The sequence below is a fragment of the Zingiber officinale genome, chromosome 4B, assembly GCF_018446385.1.
Source record: "Zingiber officinale cultivar Zhangliang chromosome 4B, Zo_v1.1, whole genome shotgun sequence".
NCBI classification, from domain to species: Eukaryota; Viridiplantae; Streptophyta; class Magnoliopsida; order Zingiberales; family Zingiberaceae; genus Zingiber; species Zingiber officinale.
In genome coordinates, this window is record NC_055993.1 from 99,419,623 (window position 1) to 99,438,211 (window position 18,589).

Genomic DNA, 18,589 nt, shown 5'->3' on the forward strand with positions numbered 1-18,589 from the left:
TATTCAAAATTCAAAATTTAAAATTTAAAATTTAAAATGAAGAACTATTTTTAGATCATTAGATGTCTATTTTTCAATGAAAATAAAAAATTATAATTAAAAAAATATATTTGAATATTTAAGAAATAAATTTTATTTTTTAATTTAAAGAGGTATTATTTATAAAATTTAAATTTAGATAATGGATAGAATTTTTTATGCTAAACTTTTTTTATATAAAATATAAAATTTAAAATAAAATTTTTATTTAATAAATCTACATGAATGTTCTTATGCAACTCCTCGTGTGGATTCTCATGCACGACGCACACAAAATTTCAAACATCGGAATCACTTCAAACATCCGGCACACCCATATTTTCCCATATATATATATATATATATATATATTTCAAAAAAATATCTTTTATTGGTTTTTATCAAATGATAATAATTAAAAATTATTAAATGGCGCCCCTGATTGTAAAAATCACCTTTTAAACATAAATGTTATTTATATGATAAAACAAAAAAATGGTAACAAATATTCTATTTTTTCACTTTTACAATTTTTCTTGTAAAAGGAAAAAAATGGAAACGAGAAACTAGCAAAAACTTTCCATAAACAAATACACTCAAAAACATTTCTAACTCAAAACTGAATTGGTTTGAAATAACAATTTACAAGTTCATACAACAATTTTAAAAAAACGAAAAAAGAAGGGAAGGAAAAAATAAAAATAAAAATTCATAATTATAGCTGATCCTTGATGATAAACCGCTGGAAGGATTGTAGAGTTTAGCAGGATGGCATGAGTAACTACAAAAGGAAAGCCATGAAAACAAAATAGAAAGATTGCATTTATTTATAATGTAGAACGTCATCAAGGCGACAGAAAACATAATTGCAATTATTAATCAAAAAGAACACATAATCATTACCTGTTAAAAGGATGACAAGAGCTCCAATTTAGCGTATCCTTTTGGAAATGATCACGTAGAACTCTTGATTTTTATAGAATCTATTTATTTGGCCGGCCAAGATGCACTCCGGCATAATTATCCAATACGTTCTTGAATGCCTGCAAAAAAAAATACACAACACCCCTTGAAAACTATTTTCATTCTAATAGTGATTTTTTAAAAAAAAAAATTAGCACCAGATATCAAGCTTAACTAATCTGCCACCATGATAAATTAGAAAATCCTGGCAACAGACAACACATTAACCCAATGTTCTTAGGTCAACCGTCCGTTAATGGAAAATCATCCATTAAGAGAAAATCATCCGTTAATTTACCAAAGCTAGTATTCGATTCTTAAATATCTAGAAAACTGAGAAAACACTATGCTGCTACACCAGGGTTAATCTGCTAATGGTGATTCTTTTTTTTAGTTGGCACCGGTTACCTAGCTCTCGCCGTCTAATCCTGAAGTGACCGGTTCGGTCCCATAGAAGTTCTCCACCGACCATCAGGTAAATCGAGAAGCACTTACAACGAACGGTCCAACAACTCAACGGTCCATGAGCTCGGCGTTCTTAGATCAACCACTCATTAAAGGAAATTTATCCGTTAATTCACTGAAACTGGGACTCAATCCTTGGACATAAACTAAGAAGGCGCCCTAATAATGATTTTATTTTGTTGTTGAGAAGCGAACCTAAGAATATTAGCCATCTAGATGAGCCTCATGAGTGACTCTCGATTTACCTTGGTGGTTGATGGAAAATTTATGTGGAGCCGGGCCGGTCACCCTCACGATTAGTCAGTTCGAAAAATTAAATATCGGGTGCCAAAAATGACCTAATAGTGATTCTTTGAAGAATGAGGAATAGTGGAAATGCAAGACTTGCAATCGAATCCAATGCTGAGCACAAGAGACATTAAAGTACCTGGAAGGCAAATGATTCTTTTCCATTAAGTATCACATCCATTGCGGCAAACTGATCGTCGAATACACTATAAAACAGACGGTAGAACTCAGTCCTGCAAAGCATTGACAACAAACAATGAGGGTTAGTTTGGATTCTCCATGGTATATCTAGAAACTAAAAGGTCAACTTGAAACCCTCTCTTACTGTGCTTCTTTATTGGTTTGTTGATCCATCTCGTCGAACTTCCTTGTGAGAACTTCTGCCCCTTTTGGCGAAAGCATATAGAGGATAAGAGCCTCCAATGTTCTTGGAAAATTTTGCTAAAATGATAGCGAATTTGCCATTAACTCAGTGAAAAAAAAAATAGCTTGGATTTCATGGAAGATTCAAAGAAACGCTAAATGTTTTAATCAAGAATTTGTGATTTAATCAGACTCAATATACTTACTAATGGAAAAAACAAAACAAAATTGCACAGCTCCTGTTGGTCATTCATGCTCGATTTTCATAGCAAACAATCATGGCATGTGTATTCTTACAACAAAGTCTGTTTAAATTAAGACATTAAACTGAAAGACAAAAAATATGAGATGCTTACCACCATTGCGAGCAAGATGCTTCTTAATATAAGTGGTTCAACAGTGGAAAGGATGTTTGCAATTCTATCATTTACAAACATAGGTGAACTTTCCTCTACAATCTTGTTTTTATCTGTTGTATCAATCAAATCTTTTGAAGTGGCAGCTTGATTTAGATTATTGCTGTTCATAGCATCATGAACCAAAGATACAAGTTCGTGTACCATATCAAGTCCACAGGGTTCCAACTGTTGCAAAATTCCATTGCTCTTCCCATTTTCTTTTGGATTATCTCTCAGCTTATAGTGATCAGATCCATGATTTCCTGATCAAGCAACAAGAATATCATTATTGAAGAGAATACGTATATGATTAATGTGAGGCCCTAAGGCATATATAAGTTTATACAGTCTTGCATACAGCTCGATAGAGGGATAAGAGTCCTGTGACCCCAAATAGTTGAGATTTGGGATGAACATGGCTTGATGATGATGATGATGATTAAGACATATATACAACATTAAATTATAATTTCAATGATGATTAAGACACATTTTATACTAAAATCCCAACTAAGTTTTCTAGATTTGATAAGGTTTTCAATACTATCCATATCATATATTTCCTGAAACTAAAAAAACAAAAGAAGATACAAGATACAAAGTTGTATCTCGTCGCTCAATTGCATTTGTTCTATAGTAAGGTCTTGCTAAAGTAGGTTATGCATATATTCTAGAAGATTCTGGAGACATACATTAAGTATCCCAACACATCATGAAGCTGAAGGTAGTATTCGATCCATGACAACCATTAAGACAAAATTTGCTATGAAGTGTATTGGGGGGGGGAAGACAATACTCATCTGAACAACAGAATACGTCAACTAATTCATTTGGGAAAAGGAATTTTAATAGCAACTTACATCCCAATTTACTTTGGATCAAAACTAATCAGTTAAAATTAAACACAAAATTCAGCTCAGTTAAAAAAGACTGAACCAGAAAATCCTGATAGCTCAATTTGAACACAAAATCAACCATAATTCCACCTATTAAGCTCATTTGAGATCCACGTGAATCCAAATCAATTCATTAAATATAATTAAACTTAATTTAGGTCGGATTTTAACAAGTTATAACTGGATTAAACATGTATTTCTAGCTTAACTGAAAACTGAAATATAACTAACTATATAACATTAGTACGTAACTATATATTATTACTATTACAACGTTTTCATGTTGTTTCTACACAGTGACAACAGAATTGACAGTGAAATTTACTAGAATTCTTATTTTTTGCAAGTAATAGGCTACATAGGAGATCAAAGAGATGAAATCAATCCAAAACTAGGCTGGCACGATAAGGCCCTTACAGAATTTAACCATTTTCAAACATTAGTGAACTGACATGTATCAACAGAATATTGTGGAACTCCGGAGAACCTCTATTACCTATTTAAACAAGCACTTCAATCTTAGAATGGCCAACATGTTTTTGGATAAAGAAAACTGTTCTGAAGCACTAGTATTCTATATCAACACCAAAGCAATAGGACACATGCATACCCATGTTTCTACAAAGATCTAAGCTGGTAAACATAGTAGGCATGTAAAAACTGGGTACAGAACTGTAATCTACATCTCTTAAATCTGTATTTTTTTTTTATATTCACAAGTAGAGAAACTACTAACTAAAATCCAAATAAGTACTGATGTGATAGATATCAAAGGTTGATGAATCTGCCATTTCATTTAAGTATCTGGATATTAATAAAAGAAAGAAACTTTATTCAATTCCCAATCAGATTTGAATTCTATAAGAGGATGACACGAAGACAGTCATGAAAGTCAATTTTCAAAATTCAGGGATGATTCAATTTAAATGGTTTGGACAAACCTTCTGTGGCTTCACTACAAGGCTGATATTTTTCCATAGAACTTCCACTTGTTTGCTCATGTAATGTTTGATTCTGTCCTATTCCCACAGAACATAGAACAGTTTACATGAATCAAAAGTATAATCTAACAGGTAAAGAAACAAAATGACATCAACAACTGCATAAAAAATACATATTTTCACCAAAAAGACATACACCTTACTGGACATGGAAGACAAAGGTGGAGATTGCTACTGAGATCTGGTAACATGTGTAGCAAGCAGACTTGCAGACAAATTATCTTCTTTATAACTATTCACATGCTTGACACTTAGCATGACCAAGATGCAAGCAGGGATACACCAAGGATAGTACCTAGAGTCACAATCTTAACCTTTTGGCTAAGTCAAAATGTACTTTGTTTCTCAAGTCTCTTGTTTGTTTTTTCCTTTCTTACCTGTCTAATTCTTTCCCTGCTTTTCCTTCAATTTTTATACTTCACCCTTTCATTATTAAACAAGTTGAGGAAGCACCTTGATCAATGCACTTCAACTGTTTGATCTAACCCCATGATCCCATGAACCAGATGTCTAAGCAAATACCTTTACTAAAGTGATTAGTTTGATTATTGGACTTCATTAGCTTTAGCTTCATTGACAAAGTGGAGAAACAGGGGAAAATTCAAAAGATCAAGGACAGAAAAGGTAGAAGTCATTGCAATCACAAAAGGAAAGTCAATTCATTATCAACAAGAGAATTGCCAAAGATAGAAGAAAAAGGAGACTAAACGGAATAGGAAAAGGAAAAGAAAAGAGACTACCAATTACACAATGACTGACTTAAAATAATGCTTACCATTTCCTTTGCCACCAATCTGCTCATCAGGAAAGAAGATGTGCCATCCCATGTGGCAAACAGGAAAAGGAAGAAAAAAATCTCATTAGAGAACATCGGCAATTGCATTTAGAAGATCCAAATAAATTAGTATCTCAAGATTTACAAATAAGAAGCAAGCATGTGCTGGCAAAATTCTTTTCATTGTATAAGCTGCTAATGAACAAAAGGAAAAGACATTTAAAAGCATAATGCAAGATCATACCTATTTAGTATTCTCCTCAAATAGTATGCATCCATGTGTTCCACCATGTTAGACATCATGTCTGATTTCCACCAAAAGTTCACAGCTATTGTCAAATCATCACTGTCAACTTGATGGAACCTGATAAAAACATCATTCTAATTAGAGACAACTAAGCAAACAAACAATAGTTCAAACTAAAGAAACAAAATATGTGAACTAGGATGAAACAATGCAATAGTTCCTGGATGTCAAAGGTCAGACTAATTTTAATGAAACCAATCTGTAAATATATGTTGAAAGTTTAAAGTTGTAAATTAGCATCAACCGTCAAATAAGGCAAATGTACACCAATCTTGGGAATATTTTTCTCTGTCATTGTGATCCATATAGATCTTATCCTTCAATGTTTAGCATATATTGGAATAGAACCATCAAGCACTAATGCTATAGTTGGAATTCTTATAGTTCAGCAACTTCTCATGCAAAAGACAATTAGGTTAAAAAATTATTTTGTATAGGTGCAAAAAAGACAATAAAAAAGGATATACCCACCAGCAATTTGAAGGTTGGAGTAAGGCCAACCTGATCACAAGAATCTGCATCCATAAATATTACATATTATCTCTTTTGATAATTAGTATGAAGCCTTTCTACTTCTAATGTTGTGGCTGTGTTCAAGCAATAGCCCAAAGTTCTGTAGATTTAGTGTTCGACAACCAGTAGCAAGGCAAATCTTGCAATATGGTAACTAAAAAATTCCTAGAGACACTAAATTACTGCCAGAAATCGGAATGAGCACCTCAAACTTAAGGAAAATAGCTTGCAATGCAGATGGAAAGAATTGTAGTATAGAAGACAGTTACATGAAGTAATAATTGACTAATGGGAAAAAAAAACCCACCATCCTTCAGGAATAAAGAGAACATCTCCAGGGCGAAGAATAATCTTTTGGGAACTTTCCTCATAGTGAACAGCTCTCGGATGAAGAGAAAGATCAGGTTTTTCTATACTAACAGCACTGGAAAGAAAATTGAACACTTAAATGATTATGCAATGTTTTGTAGGGTAGTTGTGTTGTAAAGAACATCATACCTATGGTTTGAGGCCTCTCCATATACTGGCATTGGGTATAAGATGGGACATGCAGAAGGAGGCCACAAGACGACTGAAAAAGAAATGAACTTTTATAACTAACTAATCAATAAGCATAGTACTGAAATTCATATTGACTTAATAATCATGTGTCACACTAGTGGAACTTGGTTAGATGAGTAGCTAGTTGAGATTGTTCATACAACTCAAAATAAACTGAAAATGGAGGCATGACTATGAGGAGTTGAGGTAGCAAAATCTAGAGTAGAAAGAAAAACAATTAATAAAACCAGGCATTTGAGTCAATCAATATGAAAACTTAATTACCATAGTGCAAAGAATTGAAATTAAATGAGCACTTATAAAATGCACAAGAACCTAATCCATGATGAAATGGGCTTGAAAATCACAAGTCCACAGCAAGGGAGTTCAAACCTAATAATAACTATGGCATTATCATCCCAATGACATTATATTCCTGAAAAGGCATGAGTTATAGTGAATAATTACCATTTGGTACTCTTTTACACCATCTAAATGCATGGGGATAAATTACAAGAACATAGATTGTTCCAGCATTGGAAGAGTTGAAAGATGAGTTGTTTTGTGAAGTAAGTAAACAAAGAGCAAATATATAACCTTTTTTGCAACCAGAAACCATGCAAAGCAGATTATGGTGGGGATCATAATGTGTGCTTGACCTGGATTTGGCCATATTCATCCAGAAGTTGATAGATGCTAATGTGCTTGTCTGTAAAAATATAGGCTGCATTGACCAGCATGAACATGTAGAGTTATGTAAGTTCAAATACAGCCTAACTTAAAGCCAGATAGTAACAGACACAAACAAAAGGGCAGATCATAACTGTTTGAATGTCTTCTGCAAGAATCCGTAAAGGGCACCTTTCTTTATCCTCCAAATTCAATATGGGAACCTGTTAATAAAGGAAGTTCATTCTGTCACATTCAAACAAAAGCCATCGTTGAAGAAAACCCAGAGCTAAAGTACATTTGTACATATGAACAGTTTGCAACCTGAGCTACATAAAGTTCACCGAGTATATCTGAACTTGCATCTTCCAAGCAAGCAGATGCAGCTAAAGACATCACTGGAGGAGCCGAAGTACTTCTAGCATCAGAAGTCTGAAGAAATTTCTTGCAAGAGGTGATGAACGTAGAGAATGATATGGGTACCTATAATCAGACATTAGGGAAACTTTTAACGAAGCTTGCAAAAATTAGGTACAGGAAGCAAATAGATATGCTTGATTGTCAATATAAAATCACTACTTGAGAGGGGAGAATCATACTCTCTCATGACTTCTAATATCACCATAAAAAACGTGCCCTGATCTTGATAGCATAGCTTCTAGTACAGCAGACCCAGCTCTTTCCTGCAGTTATTTTGCCTTAAATTAAAGTACGACATATGATTACTAGTTAGAACACACAAACAACAAAATTGCTTGTAGAGATTACAGTAAACATGCAGTAGTTACTTAAACAACCTATTCAAACCATTTCTTTTCTACAGTTAGTTTGCTCTATTTCAGTTAAATAGCAAGCAACTAAATTGCTTGTAGAAAGTACAATAAAATTGTAAAATAAAAATACTTAGAAACACTTAATCAAAGTATCAAGTCCTCTCGAAACATTCAATTAAGTTCCTGCTTCCTCAAATATATCAGAAACAGGAAATCATAGCACGTAGGAAAAAAAGGACCTCCAAGTAGTCAAGGCCTCCATCAAAAGGATTCCACCTGGTGATGGCCCTCCATTCCTTGACGGCATCATGAAAGACCTACACATGAGGGAAATATTCGACCTAGATCACCCCCGAGAACAAAGTAAAAGGAGCAGTTTTGAGATGAAAACACAAGAGAAAACAAAGAGAAGGATACGATGGAATACCGCTGGAACATTGGTGGGTTCGATCTTCGAAGAGAAATCCGCTGGCGAGGGACGCTCATCGAAGCGGCGGGCGAGCAGCGACGAGTCCATTGGATTGGAGGTCTAAGTCGCTTAAGATTTGGGTTTCAGCCAAATTGAAATAGAACCTCTTTTATTTATCCTTGAAAATCAAAAATTTATCTAACGATATCTTTTTAAAAAAATTATCAAATACGCCATCAAATTTCACAATTTCAAAATATTCTGAAGGTTTGATTAATAGCAAATTACTACTTATAGGGGTAATAGGGGTAGTATATTCTTTTGATCGATACCTTATACTAAAAATGTGAAACTGTCATATCAATGGCCCCCTAGAATCGGTCCCATGAATATAGAGGGATGTAAATATAAGTACACAGTTGAAAGCGCATGACAAAGACGTTAACCCCGATGATCGAACCCTAGATCTCTCGGCCACAAGATCATACACCCCCAACTGTGCTACACCCTGGGGATAAAAACTATCCGGGTGAACTTTTTATAGTGACCGGCCTCACCGTCAAAACGACCCGATATCATAAAACCTCCTAAGGGATTTTTTTGAGGCACACTGTTGATAAGAGGTCCCATTGTTGAGACAACACCTCAATCAATAGACCCCTCAAAGGGGGATTTATTTGTTGCTAAGGAGACTCGAACCTGGAACCCCAAGCAACACATGTCTCATGCTTACCACTTGGGATAAGTCACTTCGATACCTTACCCTAAGCACCTATTGTTCAGCTCTGATCTCTTGGACCCTAAACTCTGGTCTTCTCCTAGTCCCTTCCAAAACGATACACTTTAGATGTCATTTTATTTACGCACACAGTACCAAAAATGGTAAATTGGTGTTGTTTTAAACTTAGATATGTTTACTGTAGCATTTTTTTTTTTACAAATATAAGTATTTTATAAACGTGGGGGAGGGCTGTTTTTAGTTTTTTTCCATGGAAATTTGCAAGCTTTGATTGAATTTTTTTTTTCGCAAATTGATGTTATTTTAAGCTTAAGTATGTTCACTATGGCATTCTTTGCCGAAATTTAAGCTATGGGTGTAAATGAAACAGCATCTGAAGTGTGTCATTTTGAAGGATACCAGGGTTTAGGTTCCATGACACACTTCAGATGCTGTTTCAATTAAGTTTTCGATCCGAACTGATAGGTAGTTCAGATCTCTTGGACCCTAAACCCTTATCCCCTCCAAAATAACACACTTCGAATGTCGTTTCATTTACGTTTATAGTACTAAAAATGTCAAATTGGTACTGTTTTAAGTTTAGGTATATTCAGTATGACGTTCTTTGACAAAATATAGGCATTTTATAAACGTTAGGTGTTGTTTTTAGTTTTTTTCATCTAAATTTACAAGCTTTGATTGAATTTGTATTTTTCACAAATTGTTGTTGTTTTAAACTTAAGTATGTTTAGTATGACGTTCTTTGCTATAATTTAAGCTGTGAGCATAAATGAAACACTATCCAAAATGTGGTTCGACGGCAAAAGGAACACATATCTCCAAATCCAACTGAGCCACATAACAACAAAGATTCCACCCAGCAAATAGATAAGATGTGTCAGTACATGGAGAGGTCAGACAAAACCACAACAACACCAACACCCAACAAATAGACAAAATGTGCCAGTACATGGAGAGGTCACTAAATTCACCAAAGTCAAGAAAATAAGCTTCTATAATGAATCCATAATTACACAAAAGGAAGAGAATGTCCATATCCAGCGGTAACCTCCAAATACAGCAGCAACACAGGATCCCTACAAGAATGAAAACACTAGCCAATAGGACTTTAACTAAACTATCATATGCCTCAATGTCACATAAGCACCAACATGTGCATGAATGTATCACTAACTAGATAACAGAATAGACCTCTAGAAATTGAAAATGAAAAGTGAATTCCAAGAATGAACACATATATTTTTTAAAACAAGATCAAATTAAACCAAACTAAATTTAATCACAGGAACAAAACCAAACTAAACTAAATCAAATCAAATTTTACTAAACAGAACAAAATTAACCACCAAGTTTGCATAAAAACAAAGTTTAACCACCAAGTTTAGCCTGTCTAGGAAATTACAAGTTTAACTTGTCCAAAGAAATGATAATAAAACCTAAAGTCTACACCTCAAATATCTCCACTCAATAATATTTTTACAAAAACTCTTTTCTCATCATCTGGTATGGTGAAGAAAATATTTGTAGTTTCATGATCACAACCAATTTTTTTTTATCACTTTGTGTCGCTCCAACATGTTAAGCCCAGGTAACTTTGTTAAAACATCATTGACTTTCATTCTTTTTTCAGCGCATTCATCATATGCCAATGTTTTACTTAATCGATTACTTGCATTGTTAAGTTTTTCCCCAAGAATAATTGTCGCCTCTCTAATAACTCGAGACCAATCTTTAGTGCTCTCAGTCTTTCTCCTTTTTGGCTTAGAATTCTCTTCGTTTGATCCAAATATGAAATTTTGGGCATATGAAGCATAATCCCCCATCAACGCCTATACTTTCATCATTTTCAACTGTAACTTTGTCTAATTCTTCCACAATATCAGTAGGGCCTTGAGCATCTTTCCCAGATGCATGTTCTCCACCAAAGATGACAAAAAATTCCTCATAGTAAACTAATGATTTGTATAGAAATTGTTCTACATCTCCATGAGTCTATATAAATAAATTTTATATTACTAACTAAACAAAACAAAATAAAAATAAAACATTTTAATAATAAAATAAATTACCATAATATATTTATCCCACACGGAATTCTCAGTCGTAACAAGTTTTTTTCCTGAGTCCCAACCAAAACCGCTGGTACCAACTCCATACAACATGTCATGGACAACATTGGGGAGCTTCTGAAAAGTTCTTAACCTTGATTCGATGTGTGGTTTTTCCTTAATTCTATGTCTAGGCAAGCTAACTTCAAGCTTTTGTTGTAGCCTTAGTCCATGTCCTAGCCTAAAAACTTTCTCATTCTTGTTTCTAAGATCTCCATCATTATTTAATTGCATCAATGCTTCAATAAGTGCAGCATCTTCTATAGTAGACCATTAATGTTTGTATTTTACAGGTCTTTTTGGGTTGTAAGATTCTCCTGAAGGATTAGAAGCCATGTTCACCTATAGCACAAAAAATTAATAGCTCAAATAAAGAGAAATAGCAACCGGACTTCTATTGAGAAAAGATTACAGAAATCATTGATGATCTGCTTTCTACTACTGAATGGAAAATATAAATAGTATTGGTGCTGCTTTTATATACAGAAATTATTGGTACTTCTTTTATATAAATACATATGAGAAAAATTTACAGAAATAGTGTATAGTTTGTCATTCGTTAAAGCTTTACATGACATGGCCTTGCATGGACCATTTTAATTATTGAGGATCTTAAAAATAGATAACATAATAGTTCAGTACTGGTTACTATTGTGTTTCTTAATGGGTTGGTCAGAAAATGCAAGCTTGAAACATTGTAATTCAACATACTCAAAATAAGCTAAACATAAAATTGAAAATCATAAGACATGTAATGTAAATTACAAAGAAACAGAATAAGAATGATGGTCTTTCTCCATTTACAAAAATCTAATAATTTATAAGAATTACACAAATGATCTCATCTAGATCTTTTCCATTCATTAAACATGTTATTGGCCAAATTATCACGCCAATTGCTAAATTCACTCGAAGTCTCAATGTTTAACACCATGTTTTCACCAATGTCATCAATTTCATTTGGTTGACTATCTAACCTTCTCTCCAACCTTCTTTCTGTAAGATCCCTAGCCATTTCTCTCCTTATAAAATTGTGAAGAAGGCAACATGTCATAGTAATTTGATTTTGAGTTTGGATCGGATAATAAGTTGAACTTCTAAGTATTGCCCATCGTATTTTAAGTAGCCCAAAGTATCTCTCTATCACATTTCTAGCAGTCAAATGCTTCATATTGAAAAACTCTTGAGGACTTCTAGGTACTCGACCTTCTTTCCACTCATTTAAATGATATCTTTGGCCCCTATATGGTGTTAAATTATCTTAATAATTGGATGTTTAGAAGATAAGGAAAGTTTCTGTTTTTTCTTGAGTTTGATTTTCTGATCAGATTAAAATCTTTGTATGGTCCAAGCATCGTTGTATCGACAGCCAAGCATTTTTTGTGTGGCTTGATTTGGGTATATGGTTTATCTTAATGCTTGGCTGTTGATTTCAAGTCATGGGATGTTGGGTAGAAGGGTGTGTTGCTGTGGTATATTATATATTATATTTTGGTACATGAAAGCAGTGCAGTTGCTTTACTGATTACTATATTTTGCAAGGAGTTGGATTCAAACATGTAGGAAGCTACAAAATTCTTGGAAGTTGCTGATAGACCTACGTTTATGAGTTTGGAGTTATACACTCAAGAGTTCACTGTTTGAGTATAGTGACGATTTCTTTTTAAAGTGTTTGTAAGTATAGCGTTTGTAATTTGATTTGATTTAGTTTAGTCTGATTTTATTCTATTCGATTAAATTAAATTAAATTTCATTTAATTTAGTTTGATTTAATTGAGAGGACGAATAAAATTATTTAAATTCTATTATAAGGATATTTTTGTCATTTTTAAAAAATATGAATTACATTCCTTATAAAAAATAATGTACACTAAACAAAAGAATGCAATCACCCATGTAATCAAAGATTATATGCATAGTATAGTAATGTAATTCGGATTACATTACATTACATTACAAATTTAATTACATTACAAGCTGGATTACATTACGTCTCCAACCAAACGTAGCCTATAAATTAGACATAACATACCCCATGTAAACCAAAATTTGTCTGGCATCTATCTCTCTCATCTCCATAAAGCACAAGATATCTTCTCTTAGCAACCGTATATTTTTAGGATGTCCAAACATAGTGTCCTTAAACTCTATGTATATTCTTTCCAATTCATTCATCAATCTAACAACATGTGAGTAGATATAGTTGCATGCCATGGGTAATGCATTTTCAATATCCTTGAACTTGTCGCGCTGACTAGGAACATCTGATAGAGCAAATGGTTGAGGTTTTCCCTTTTTCTATAATTTAGAATATTCATACAAGTATTATAAACTAAACCATTGTCCAAGCAACATATATAAAAATTGCAAACATAAAATCAAGTGAAACTTAAAGTACCTTTATCGTAGGAAAAATTACCAACTCTTTAGGCCAACCAACAATGACTCCAACTACATCTTTGATGATTCTTAGTCCAGACTTAATTAGGATTGGAAGCTCTGCTTCTTCATCTAAGACAACATTAACAAATACTTGGAAAAGATTGAAAGCTCTACCTCCTTCTGATATTATTGTGACATACGTCACCACGTTTTCAAGTTGTTTTATGGCTAGGTGGCATTTCTTCCCCTTTTAAGAACAATAAGATATTAAAATTCATCATCTTAAGAACATGAAAAACTTGTTGGAAATGACCAATAGAATGCTCCATAGCTTACTGGTTCTGCCTCCAAGCCGATGTAACCCTTGTGAGATATTCTGTGGTGATATTTACAATGCATGGTCCGTTCTTTTTGTTTTTCATGAATGACCTACATCATTATGTTCATTAGTTAAGTATAGAAATTAATAGTTCTTAAAGGAAACATGACAATTTATAAATTATACCTCCCATGATGGATCCAGTCTCGCATCCACAAATGCTTTCCAATCTAATATTGGGAGCTGATACTGACTTGGTGGAGAAATTAACTTTTCAGGAATTTTCCTATTTGGTCATACAAATTTGCTAGTCAATTTGTTTTTAAATCTCACCACTTTTGAGTTGCTGAACTCATTACAGCAGACTCACTTTGTGGCACTAGTTCGAAAACATTCTGCGATAAAAAATATTAGTTGGTACTATTTCATATTGTATATACATACATGATCAAAAAAAATATGTATATAAAATGCTAATAAAAAAAATATGCATAGAATGTCTTGATTAAAGTGTTACATGCTGAATTCTTTTATATATATATATATGCACCAAATTCTCAACAGAAAAATATGCATAGAATATCTTGATTATAGTGTTACATGCTGAATTCTGCTATGTATATATGCTGAATTCTTGTAAACTATATATGCACCGAATTCTCAACAAAAAAACATGCGTAGAATTCCTTGATTAAAATGTTACATACTGAATTCTGCTATGTATACATGCTGAATTCTTGCATACTATATGTGCATCGAATTCTCAACAAAAAATATTCATATGTATGCATTTCATTTATGTTGTATAGACAAAATTAATGTGTTGTTATTGTTGCTCAAATAAGAAACATAACAAGCTGATACAATTGTAGATTTGTATAACTCTATGTACACTAATATTGATTGGCATATAAACACTTTATGTATAAATACTAATATGCATATTTGTATTCTATCCCTTGTTGAGAATTCAACGTGTATTCATAATCAATCCTAGATTAACAAAATCAAATGAACAGTAAAATCTAATCTTGTACTTATAGAAATTTCTTCTCAAACTTTTTGTTTTATGTTTTCTGGAACATCGGGCCAAGACTTTATATTGATTGACACCATGGATCTAGCAATAGAGCCAATGTATGATTGTAATGCCCTTCAATTTGCATTGTATGTCGGCCTCCCCATATTATCATAATCAATCTTCGCTTTTTTGCCCCATCTTGTAGCTACAGTTAGTTTACCCATCGATGTAGGTCCTCTCTTGTTCTTCTACACATCTACATGATGTTCTTCATTAGTAAGTTCATGTAGCTCTGCATCAGTAACTCCATGTAGCTTAGCAGCATTTAATCCTTGTAGCTCTTCAACTGTAGGTTTTTCCCCCTCCTTTTTACGACCCATTATACTCTCCACTACATAAGAACATAAATGAAACCAATATTAAAATATACACAATAACATGGATAATTAAAATATCACAGACATAAACATAACATAAATAATAATAATAATAACAGAAACATAAACATAAACATGACATAAATAATAACAATAAGACAAAAATATATATAAACATTACATAAATAATAACAATAAAAACATAATAAAAGTACATAACATAATTTTTTAAAGTATATAAAGTGTCTTTTCTTATTCATAACATAAAACATGACATAAAAGTATAAATCATCATTTTTTCTTCTTTTTTTTTCCCAAACACCCTAATTTTCTAATCTAACGTATCTTTCACGAATAGGAATGCAATAAGTATCAACATCATCAATTAGTCGAGACTCGGGAATATTAGTCCAACCATCATCCTCTCCCTCATAACATCTATTTGGCATTGGGAGCATAATTGACCATCTTTTTTTTAATGGGTCATCAATATAAAAGACTTGATTGACTTGACTTGCAAGGAGAAATTCATCATGCTTGTGGCCTCGTTTGTTCATATTGACTAAGGTGAAGCCACATTCATCGTTGATGATTACTCCTTTGTCATATGCAACCCACACGCGCTTGAAAAGAGGAACTTGAAATTGATGATAGTTCAATTCCCATATTTCTTCAATCACTCCATAGAAAGATACGTTAGCCATTAAGGGATTATCTTTGGCATTACAACAAGCATGGTGCTGGCAACTAGAGAAACCCAACTATTATGGCAAACTCTCTCATCATCCCGTGCATTTGTTTGGTATAAATAATCATTTATCACATAACTACTATACTTAATGACGTGCGCACGTGGTCCATGAGTCAACCATGTCAATGTCGATGTTGTTCCACCATTGCAACTGTCTATTTCAGCAGCCACCTGCTATGTGTTCAATTTGAATAGAGTGATTAAAATAGAAGCTACAACTTGTTCAGTGCAAAATGCATGAAAAATATTTTTACATCCACCTTTGCACGCAACCAATCAATGAACATCTTGTTGTGAGCATCTTATATCCACCTTTCATCAGACTCTTTTTTCGGAAACATTGACTTAAGGAAGGTTTTATGTTCACTGTTATATAAATTTGTGTTAGATAGTAGATATAGGCAATCACATAGTGTGAGAAATAATAAATTAATGTGGTATACTTACAATATATAGGGAGATACTTCTTCCGTATTTTCTAGCACAGCCAAATGTGCTTGTAGTAGATCGACTTGTTGCACTATAATTGGTGCTTTGCATGCTAAGAAACTGGGAATATTTGTTTTGGGATCTCGATTTGATTGAGGGACCCTAGCAGGATCAAGGCCATTGACGTATTCTGAACAAAACTCAATTGCTTCTTCAGCTAAATATCTCTGAACAATGCAACCTTCAGGATATTTTTGACTTCCTACATAACTCTTAAGCACCTTCATGTATCTTTCGAATGGATACATATACTGAAAGTAAACTGGTTCACATAATCGGACTTCTTGAACAAGATGGACTGTTAAGTGAAGCATGCCATCGAAGAAAGAAAAGGGAAAATATTGCTCCAATAAGCATAGCGTAACAACCAAGTCAGATTGTAACTTATCTAACTTGGCTACATCTATAATCTTACAACAAATATCTTTGAAGAAGAAGCATAATCTTATGATGACGTATCTAACATGTTTTGGTAGTGCATCACGTATGAGTATTGACAGGAAATGTTGCATTAGAACATGACAATCATGAGATTTCAATCCAGTTAACTTCAGCTCAAACATGCACACAAGATTCTTTATGCTCGATGAGAAACCTTTTGGAACATTTATATTCATCAACGACTAACACACCTGTAACTTTTCTTCTTTTTTGTGAATGAGCTGTTGGTTAGTCTTAGGAAAATCGTACTGGTTCCATTGTTCAAAATTTTATACAAGTGTCGAACCTTTCCTTAAATAACCTATTGTGTTCTTTAGAAGTTAAAATAGGAATCGCAGACGGAACTTAACATCATTGATTCCAAATTTAAATTATCTGTTCTTAATGGTTTAGATTTGGATCGCAAGCGGAACTTAATGTTGGGGCAATTTCCTTAGGTCAAGTTTGACCAGTTTGACTAAGCTTGAGTTGAGTCAAGCTTGAGTCGGGATTTGAGTTTTGATGTTTGAAAATATATAGAGATTGCTAGGGCAATCGTCCGTTTGACAATATATGGAGATTGCTAGGGCAATCGTCCGTTTGACAATATATGGAGATTGCTGGAGCAATCATCCGATTGTGGAGATGGTCAAGGGATTGACCAGGTTGATGAGAAGACAAGTCAAGTGGGTTAGTGTTGACTGGAGACTTGACCAGGTAAGTCCTAACTGGAGTTTAGGCAATGGGAAAGTCCTAACTGGAGGTTAGGCAAGAGAGAAGTCAAGTATGTCAAGGTTGACAGGAGACTTGACTGGGAAAGTCCTAATTGGAGATTAGACAAAGGTAAGTCCAACAGGAAGGTTGGCAAGAGTGAAAATCCAAGTAGGTCAGTGTTGACCAGACTTGGTGGTGAAAGTCCTGATAAGTGAGATTAGACAATTGGAAAGTCCTAGTATGGCTAGGCAAAGGGAAAGTCCTGGTGAGGAGCCAGGCAACCAGAAAGTCTAAGTGTGATCTTGGCAAAAGGAAAGTCCTGGTGAGGAGCCAGACATTTGGAAAGTTCAAGTGTGATCTTGGCACAGGTTGAAAGTCCAAGTGTGATCTTGGCAAAGGAGAAAGCCCTGGTAAGGAGCCAGGCAATTGGGAAATCCAAGCATGTGTTCTTGGCAAGGTAAGTCCTAGTGTGACTTGACAAGGAGAACTCGATAACTAGGATGAGGCTGAAGGAAGCTCCTAAAGGCAAGACGTGAAGGATGGGTAGATATCCGGAAACGCAAGGCTGATGGAGGAGGCTAGAAGGCTAGTTCGAGGTTGATCGAGTGTGGTGTATAATCCGACAACTAGGATGAGGCCGAAGGAAGATCCTAAAGGCAAGGCATGAAGGATGGGAGATATCCGAGAGACGCATGGCTGATGGAGGAGGCTAGAAGGCTAGTTCGAGGTTGGTCAGGTGTGGCCAAATGCTAGGCATGAAGACCCAACAGGTCATGGTTGACCAAGAGTTGGGTTGGAGAGTTTGGACTTGAGGTTGAGTCAAGTCCAGGTTGTTCAATCGATCAGGCGATCGATTGAACAAGGCTCCAATCGGAGTGTGCTGCGAGTGTG

At 34.2% G+C, this 18,589-nt stretch overlaps 1 protein-coding gene across 1 annotated transcript; it reads right to left on the reverse strand.

Moving 5' to 3' along the window:
* Positions 1–619: 619 nt before the first annotated feature.
* Positions 620–8,537, reverse strand: LOC121975691. Its single transcript, XM_042527491.1, has 16 exons — positions 8,397–8,537; positions 8,209–8,286; positions 7,796–7,879; positions 7,521–7,679; positions 7,352–7,420; positions 7,125–7,251; positions 6,486–6,558; positions 6,295–6,411; positions 5,412–5,531; positions 5,168–5,186; positions 4,333–4,405; positions 2,454–2,758; positions 2,060–2,175; positions 1,874–1,967; positions 922–1,061; positions 620–799 (listed from the first exon to the last, which is right to left on the reverse strand). Exons 1-15 carry the CDS (start codon positions 8,484–8,486, stop codon positions 1,002–1,004), a joined length of 1,584 nt encoding a protein of 527 aa, XP_042383425.1. The 5' UTR covers positions 8,487–8,537; the 3' UTR covers positions 620–799; positions 922–1,001.
* Positions 8,538–18,589: the final 10,052 nt, after the last annotated feature.